The sequence below is a fragment of the Carlito syrichta genome, unplaced genomic scaffold, assembly GCF_000164805.1.
Source record: "Carlito syrichta isolate Samal-C Ts95f unplaced genomic scaffold, Tarsius_syrichta-2.0.1 Scaffold288166, whole genome shotgun sequence".
NCBI lineage: Eukaryota > Metazoa > Chordata > Mammalia > Primates > Tarsiidae > Carlito > Carlito syrichta.
In genome coordinates, this window is record NW_007232262.1 from 34,009 (window position 1) to 42,546 (window position 8,538).

General features: G+C 52.0%; 1 protein-coding gene and 1 pseudogene across 2 annotated transcripts; both read left to right on the forward strand.

The window, feature by feature from the left end:
• The first annotated feature begins 425 nt into the window (after window positions 1–425).
• Window positions 426–2,716, forward strand: LOC103255479 (bone marrow proteoglycan). 2 transcript variants are annotated; one of them, XM_008053448.1, is made up of 5 exons: window positions 426–483; window positions 1,100–1,398; window positions 1,709–1,840; window positions 2,327–2,438; window positions 2,658–2,716. In XM_008053448.1, the coding sequence occupies exons 1-5, from the start codon at window positions 426–428 to the stop codon at window positions 2,714–2,716; spliced, it is 660 nt and encodes a 219-aa protein (XP_008051639.1). The 2 variants fall into 2 exon arrangements, with proteins under 2 accessions (XP_008051639.1, XP_008051640.1); XM_008053449.1 differs by having other exon boundaries at window positions 1,100–1,365.
• Window positions 2,717–6,604: 3,888 nt separating this feature from the next.
• LOC103255482 overlaps window positions 6,605–8,538 on the forward strand; it is a 6,702-nt pseudogene continuing 4,768 nt past the window's right edge.

Genomic DNA, 8,538 nt, shown 5'->3' on the forward strand with positions numbered 1-8,538 from the left:
TAGAGGACAGGGGCGGAGGGGCAGGGAGTGGCATGGTGGGTGGCATTTTGAGCTCTGAGGAGGGGACGTACCTTCAAAGTGCTGTGCATTCCTAGGAAGGCTAATAATCTTCGCTTCTCCCGCAGAACCCGTTAAGTACAAATAAATGGGCATCATATTCCCTTCTTCCTTCCAGGCCCACAGGAGAGACTGCTTGGCCACTTCAGGGTCTGCTTCATTCTGTTTAGAGAGAGGCCCCTGCTTCTGGGTCCCAGAGTGTCAGGAGCTGGGCTCAGCGTGAACTTTTCTGGCCCTTTCTGATTTCTATTCATGCTTCTTTTTCTCCACCTCACTCCCATGGTTCCCTAACGGTGTGTCTGTGATGTGTGTGTGCGCGCGCATGTGTTGGTGACAAACTGCGTTCTCTATTGCAGGACAAAGCCAAGATGAAACTCCCCCTACTTCTGGCCCTGCTATTTGGGGCAGTTTCTGCTCTTCATCTGAGTAAGTATTCTTTGCTTTCAGTCTTTCTTTCTTGATTTTGTTCTTTTCTATAGTAGCTGGGGTCAGAGTCACACGCCCACCCCCTTCTCTGATCAGCTCCTATTTCAAAATCTCTGTTCACTTAAAGTGACAGGGATGCTATAGCCAGGAGTTGAAAGGACACCTCAGGGCATCTGTTATGTCTGCGATTTTGGTTCTACTGTGACATTCCCAATTTTGTCCTTTCTGCATGATGCTAATTCTGGTGTGACATTCTCAATTTTGTCTTGTGTGTGTGATACTTCCTTTGAGGTCACTGAGTATGGAGTGCTCAGTATTTTCGAGGTGTTATCGCCTTTAACCCCCGTAGCATTCCCATGAGGTAGGTAGTATTGTCCACTCATTTCACAAACCGAATAAAGCTAGTGGATGGTGGAACCAGTGCCCAAACCCACTACTACCTGACTCTAAGGCCTCACTCTTAACCACCTTGACCTTGTGGGAGGCCTGGGGTCTCCCAGGTTCCTCTCCTCCCAGGCAGGGTTGAGTGCTCAGATGCCCGGGGCAAAGCGGGAGCTGTCCATGGTTCTGGGGTGGAGAAGAGACATGGGAAGGAAGGACACTTTCTCCCTGCCAGATGCTGAAACTGCTGACTTTGAGAGCCCCTCAGAAGCTAAGAGCCTGCCTGAGGATGGGGAGATGCCAGCACGGGGGGCTGAGGAGACCCCTTCTGGGGAGTTGGCACTGCTGGAGGAGGAGGAGGGGGGGGGCTCTGGAGATGAAGATGACCCTGAGGAAGAGACCCTGGATGAGACAGACGGGGACCTTCAGTGTCCTAAAGAAGAGGACACAGTAAAACTGGTGGGCAGCCCGGGGTGCAAGCCCTGCCGCCGCTACCTCCTGGTGAAAAGTGCAAGGAAGTTTAATAGAGCTCAGGTGAGCGGCTTGTGGCTGAGGCCCGGGGGCATGGCTGAGGCTGGTGAGAAACCAGTCTCCAGTCTTCCACCTTCAGCCTTTGTATCCCTGGCTTCTTTCCCCCTCGTGGGCCCTGGGGGTGTCAGCAGAAGCCAGAGATCTTGGGGTAAGAAGGGAGGGCCACGTGGAGACAGAAGTGGCATTCTGGCCTCCAGCCTTCAAATGGCTGTGGCAGGGGAGCGGGAGGGCATGCATTTTGGAGACTACAGTCCCGTGAGTCCATGAATATGGGAGAAGCACTCCATTCTGCCGCTTTTATTCTGCCCTGCAGCATATCTGCCGGAAATGCTACCGGGGCAATCTGGTCTCCATCCACAGCTTCAGCTTTAACTACCGACTACAGTGCTCAGTCAGCGTGCTCAACCAGGGCCAAGTCTGGATCGGAGGCAGGATCACAGGCTGGGTAAGAGGGGCGCCACCTCTAGGTGGGGGGCACCTCTGGACCCTCGGCCAGGGCTCCACATGCTACAGATTGGCCTGTGTTTCTCTTCTGTGGTTCCCTGAAGCATCAGGGACATTTGGACACTTCGGTGAAACACTGAGGGGACTGCCTTGGCATTGTCCATGTTTCCTTCTGCCTCTGGCTGTCTATGTAACTTGGGCAAGACGGTGGACCTGTTTCATTTCTAGGAGGGGTTGGCACCCCCTTGCCCAACCTCTTGTTTGGGCCAGAAGAACGAGCATGTCACTGGGATACACAGACTATGATGTGACGAGCACTGTAGGTAGACATTTCGGATGACCAGGACAGTGCCCATCATGGTTCAGTAGGCAAGGGCCCATGGCCCGGCAGCAGCAGGAGGAGCTGGTGGGCACAGGCCCAGCTCTGCCTCTCCACCCTCCCTAGGTCCCAGCCCCAATTCACCTTGTCCCCTCCTGTCCTCCCCAGGCTTTCTGCAAACGCTTTCGCTGGGTTGATGGCAGCCGCTGGAATTTTGCATACTGGGCTGCTGGCCAGCCCTGGGCCAGCCGTGGCCGGTGTGTGACCTTGTGTACCCGAGGTGAGATGGGACAGAGCATGAGTGGTGGGGAGGCCTGGGAGGTGGGATGCGCCCCATGGAGGAGGTGCTAGGAAGAGCCTGGCCCTTAGAGGGAGGGGCTTTCTGGGTCTCTAAACTCTGTCTCTGCTGAGGTGTGAGGATGGAAGAGGGAAAGGCAGTTCTGGGGGCCGAGTGGAATGGACAAGAGGCTGCAGGTCCCTTCCTGTTCTGCTCTCACAGGAGGCCGGTGGCGTCGATCTCACTGCGGCAGAAGACGTCCCTTCATCTGCTCCTACTGAACTGGTCCCCGTCAGGAGTTCAGAGCCGCCCACCCCATCCTGGGCAGCTGCCTCTCTTCCCCTGCCTGTGGCCCCTCCCTCTGCCTCTCGACAATAAAATTGCTTTACTAAACTGGATCTCTTGTTTCCTCTGATCGTTGATTCACTCTGCTTAGCCCACCCCTGAAGTTTCGGCCGTTATTCTCTCTCCCCCTGCCATGCCTGTCACAGAAGGGTCAGAAGTTGCCACCACTTCCGGAGGAGGATGGAGGATGCGGTGGGGCCTGGGGCCTTTTGGCGATTGACGATGGGCTCCAGTAATCCTTCTCATAGGACACCCCGTGACTGGGAACCTGTGTGGCAGGTATTGCCAGGACCACCTGTATCTTTGCACTCCTTTACGTGCCTGTAATCCCAGCACTTTGGGAGACTGAAGTGGGAGGGTTGCTTGAGTCCAGGAGTTTGGAACAGCCTGGGCAACACAGCAAGACCTCGTCTCTATAAAAAAATCAGAAAACTAGCCACGTGTGGTGGCATACACCTGTAGTCCAGGCTACTCAGGAGGCTGAGGTGGAAGGTTTACTTGAGCCCAGGAGGTCGAGGCTGTGCTGGGCTGTGATCATGACACTGAGCTCCAGCCTAGATGACAGAGTGAGACCCTGGGTCAAAACAAAAATAAAAGGAGGAGGAGACATGAAAGAGGCTGCAAGACTCCTAGTCTTGTCCTGTATCTTGATGTAGTTGTGGTTGCATTGGTAAATTCACTGAAAAATTCCTATGAGCAGTCCACCCTACAGTGCACTCTGCAGGTTATGTGTTATACATCCATTGAAAAGGTTTTCTAGAAAGCAAAAATTAGGTCAGGTGTAGTGGTTCATGTATGCAATCCCAGCAATTTGGGAGGCCAAGGCAAGAGGATCACTTGAAGCCAGGAGTTTGAGACCAGCCAGGGCAACATAGTGAAACCCTCTCTCTACAAAAAAAAAAAAAAAAAAAAAAAAAAAATTAGCCAGGCTTAATGAAACATAGTGTCTTGTCCATGGTAGATCTTCAAGAATATTATTTCAGCACAGGCGCAGTGGCTCATGCCTGTAATCCCAGTACTTTGGGAGACCAAGGTGGGAGGATCACCTGAGTCCAAGAGCTCTCACCTGGGTCCAAGAGTTCGAGACCAGCCTGGGGAACATAGTGACACCTCTTCCTATAAAATAATCAGAAAATTAGCAGGGCAGGGGGGCCCATGCCTGTAGTCTTAGCTACTTAAGAGGCTTAGGTAGAGGAATCATCTGAACCCAGGAAGTTGAGAATGCAGTGAGCTGTAATCTGTGCCATTATTGCACTTCAACCTTTAGGGGTGCTGGGCAACAGAGTGAGACTCCCCCAACTCAATATATATATTGAGTCTGGGCAACTTGGTGAGACCTGTCTCTACAATAAATAAAAAAACTAGTTGGGCATGGTGGTGCATGCCAGGCATGGTGGTGCATACACCTGTAGTTCCAGCTACTTGTAGTTCCAGCTACTTGGAAGGCTGAAGTGGAAGGATTGCCTGAGTCCAGCAGGTCGAGGCTGCGGTGGTCGTGAGCATGCCACTGCACTCCAGTCTGGGCGACAGACAGAGACTCCAACTAAAAAAAAAAGTGATATTTTGTTTATCATAAATGTTTTGCATTAATTTTCCATTTTAAAGAAATATCGCCTTAAATATTTGTATATTATATATACATATAGTTTCTGGTTTTAAATCAGACAGAAATCATTGTGGTCACTGACAAGGTCACTGAGGCCATTGGCATGTCTTTGCCCATGATCAGGGTGAGAGTAGTCTGTCCAGGACAGAGGTTGAGGAGAGGAGGTCGGGGAAAGGCAGCTGGTGTTGGGGATAAGAAGTTGGAAGATTTGGGTTTTGGCCTGTCTCTGACCTGCTGTGTGATCTTGGGCAACTGGTTTAAGCTCTCTGATATGCTATTTCCTCATCTGTACAATGAGACAACCTGTGTAAAACCTTAAGGTGATGCTGGCTCACAGACAGCCAACCCGATTGGTCATCCCAACCCCCAAGTCAAATGATGCCCCCAGCCTGGGTCCCGGATGAAGGGGAATAATGGTCGGGGGCATCTCTCCCTCCCCTCTTCCCCACTAGGGAAGTCTCAAACTTGAAACCTGGAAGCCGGGTTCCTGTGCCCTGGACTGGGCCAAGCCACCCACAGTCAGGTAGATCAGCAGAGGGTCCTGTCCGTTGGGCCAGGGAGATAATGGCCAAGGCCGTTACTCTGCAATCAGGCCCAGATGAGTCTTCTCAGCTACTTCTGCATTTGTGGGTCCCTTGCAGAGCTGAGGTGGGGAAGAAATCCAGGCTCTTCCATCCTCTGGGCTACCTGTCCCTGCTGCTCTAAGCTCTGAAGGGCTGAGCTGGAATTTGGGGAGCAAATCTGCCCTGCCCACAGGCTATCTCCAAGTCGAGTCATCCAACCTGACAAGTGCCCTGGCTCTTGGCAGAGAGATATGGCCAAATCAAGGCTTAGCATGCACTGGCCTCTCTTTGACTGCAGTAACTTTGACTACAGCTGCATTAGTTAAAATTTTGGTATTTTGACTGGGCACGGTGGCTCAAGCCTGTAATCCCAGCACTTTGGGAGGCCGAGGTGAGAGAATTGCCTGAGCTCAGGGGTTCGAGACCAGGCTGGGCAACGTGGTGAGACTTTGTCTCTACAATAAATAAAAAAAACTAGCCAGGCATGGCGGCGCATGCTTGTAGTTTCAGTTACTTGGAAGGATGAGGCAGAAGGATCCCTTGAGCCCAGCAGGTCAAGGCTGTGATGGCCATGAGTGTGCCACTGCCCTCTAGCCTGGGCAACAGAGTGAGAAGACTTCAACTAAAAAAAAAATTGGTATTTCGTTCATCATGAATGTTTTACATTGACAGGTGGCTTTCTCTCTCTGATCCTGGTTTTTACATTTGTTATGTAGGAATAATCCCACATGCCTGCTGGAGATGAAGTAGAGGCGGGGGTCAGGGATGTGACCTAGTGTAGATACGAGCTCGGGAGGGCTGAGGCTACCCTTCACCTTCTCCCTCTCCCCCTCACGGCCTCCTGCCAGCTCCCCGGGATCTTCACTTCACTTCCTGGGGTACCGACTAGCAGGAGCTGCTCCTGGGGTTAAGGCGTATTGTTCAGACTGGAGCCTCTAGGGGTGCTGATAATAATGCACTTAGACAACAGGCGTCACATCTGGGACCCTGGTAAGCAAACCAGGGTGTGTGGGCACCCGTATACATTAGCAGTAGGCCCCAGGAGGCAGGGTCCAGGGCAGAGAAGACTGAACACGCTTTGTTATCAGTCTGCTGTTTCCTACCCCGGCCTGGGGCAATCATCCTGGCCTCTTCCTTCTTCCCCAAAAGCCAGTATAAGTGCTGCTTCTGGAGCCCAGCAGCCACAGGTACTGAAAGTGGAGGCCTCAGACTCACAGGAGGTGAATTCTCTCCTGACCGCCCAGGGATGAAGAGTCTGGGGCCAGGGAGGAAGCAGCAGCCTACATGGTAAACACCCAGGAGGCCTAGGGACATCATGGCCACTGCCTCTCCCCCTTCTCCTTCTGCATCGTGAGTGAAATCAGTCCTGGCCCTGCAGGGACAAGGCTCCAGCTGGGTGTGGTCAAAGAGAGTAGTGATGGAGATGGGAGGTCACAGGGACTTTGGTACCTAAGTCGTTTCTCCCCCTAACCCCCTCACTCCTTTCCTTTTGCGGATTCTCCAGTTCAGGGTCTGTCACTGGAGGGGGAGAAAGCAATCTAGTTTGCTCTCTTATCGAGCAATTAAACGAACATTTCATCTATACTACACGCCAGGACGAGGACAGTCCCAAGGAGGAAGGTGGTGCTGTGTCCTGGCCATAAGACTGAGCAGATATGAAATGCCCTCTGCTCTTTCCCCTTCTCCTGCTGGGGACAGTTGCTGCTGTTCATCTGAGTAAGTCTCCTCCTGCCCTCATCATTCATCTTTCTCGTTTCTCCTCTTTCCTGCACTCCTATTTTATTTTTGAGTCAGGGTCTTACTCCGTTGCCCAGACTGGAGCACAGGGGCACAATCATGCTCATCACAGCCTCCTGGACTCAGGTGATCCTTCTGCCACAGTCTTCTGCACAGCTGAGACACAGGTGCATAGCACCATGTCCGGCTAATTTTTGGAGGTTTTTTTTTTTTTTTTTTGTAGCGACAAAGTCTCACTATGTTGTCCAGGTTGGTCTTGAATTCCTGGGCTCAAGCAATCCTCCTGGCTTGGCCTCCCAAAGTGCTGTGATTACAGGCATGACTCACTGTGCCGGGCCACCTACACTCCGTTTTTGCTTTCATGGGGCTAGAGTCACAGCCTTCCCTCTTCAGTTGACCCAGCTCATCTCCAGATTTCACCTGGATTTAGAAGCGTGTCCTGAACTTTCATAAGGAAAACCCACCCACCTGTCAAGATGAAGGACTGGTGACTGCTTCAGGCTTCTCCCACCTTCAAAACACACGTCTGTAGTGTCAGCAGAAGTCAGGCTCTCATTCCACTTGTCGGTGTCACCCAAGCACTCGCTCCTCATCCCACACCAAGACCCTTGCTTGGGTCTTGGATCCAGATGGCATCTAGAAAGGCGAGACAGAGGTGGCTGGTGCTGTCCACGGTCCTGGAATAAGGGAGAACTTGACCTGACAGGAGGTTACCTCTTCTTCCCAGAGAACGATGTTCCCCATCTGGAGAGCCTAGAGACAGAGGCAGCCTGGGCCAGGATCTGGATGGCTCAGGAGAGCAGGAGAGAGGGCTGATCCCAAGTGAGGAGGTGGTTCAATCAGAGGGAGAGGAGGTGGTGGCTTCTATTTGTCGAGACACCTTTGAGGATGAGGAGGCTGTGGAGTCAGACCTGCTTGCCTTAGACAAGGACTGGCAGTGTCCCAGGAAAGAGGACACCGTTCAAGTGCAGGGAAGTCCTGGGTGAAACACCTGCCACTACCTGCTGGTACGGACCCCCAGGACATTTACAAATGCTCAGGTAGGTAGCAGAGAGGCTACTGAGGAAGATGCCGGGGAGGAGGAGAGAGAGTGGATTCTATCTTCTGTTGCCTATTCACTTGGGCTAGTGGTTCTCAAAAGTCCAGCATGGGCAGGGAATGGTAGCTCACGTCTATAATCCCAGCACTTTGGGAGGCCGAGGTGAGAGGATTGCCTGAGCCCACAGGTTCGAGACCAGCCTGGGCAACTCGGCAAGATGTCATCTCCACAATAATAAAAAAATTAGCTGGGTGTGGTGGTGTATGCCTGTAGTTCCAGCTACTAGGAAGGCTGATGTGCAGGATCGCCTGACCCCTGCAGGTCGAGGCTGTGGTGGCCGTGAGCGTGCCACTGCACTATAGCCTAGGCAACAGAGTGAGACTCTGATTCAAAAAAACCCAACCACCCAACAAACCAAACAAAAAACTCAGCATGCAAACACCATCACCTGGAGGTTTTGTTAAGACACAGATTTCTGGGTCTTGAGATCATAATTTTTGATTGGGAGAGCTGGATGGGGCCTGGGAATTCGCATTTATAACAAATTCCCAGGTGATGGTATTGCTGGCCTGGACAGAACCACTGATTTAGACAAAAGGCTTTGGTATTAGATATCCCTGGGTTAAATTCTGGCTCTGTCTCTCCTTGGCTGTGTTACCTGGGCAAATCACTTGACCTTTCAGAGCTGTGGTACCTTTATTTTTATTTATTTTTATTTTTAATTTTTTTTTGAGTTGGAGTCTCACTCTGTCACCCAGACTGGAGTGCAGTGGCCACTCCCAGACACCGCAACCTCGACCTGCTGGGCTCCGG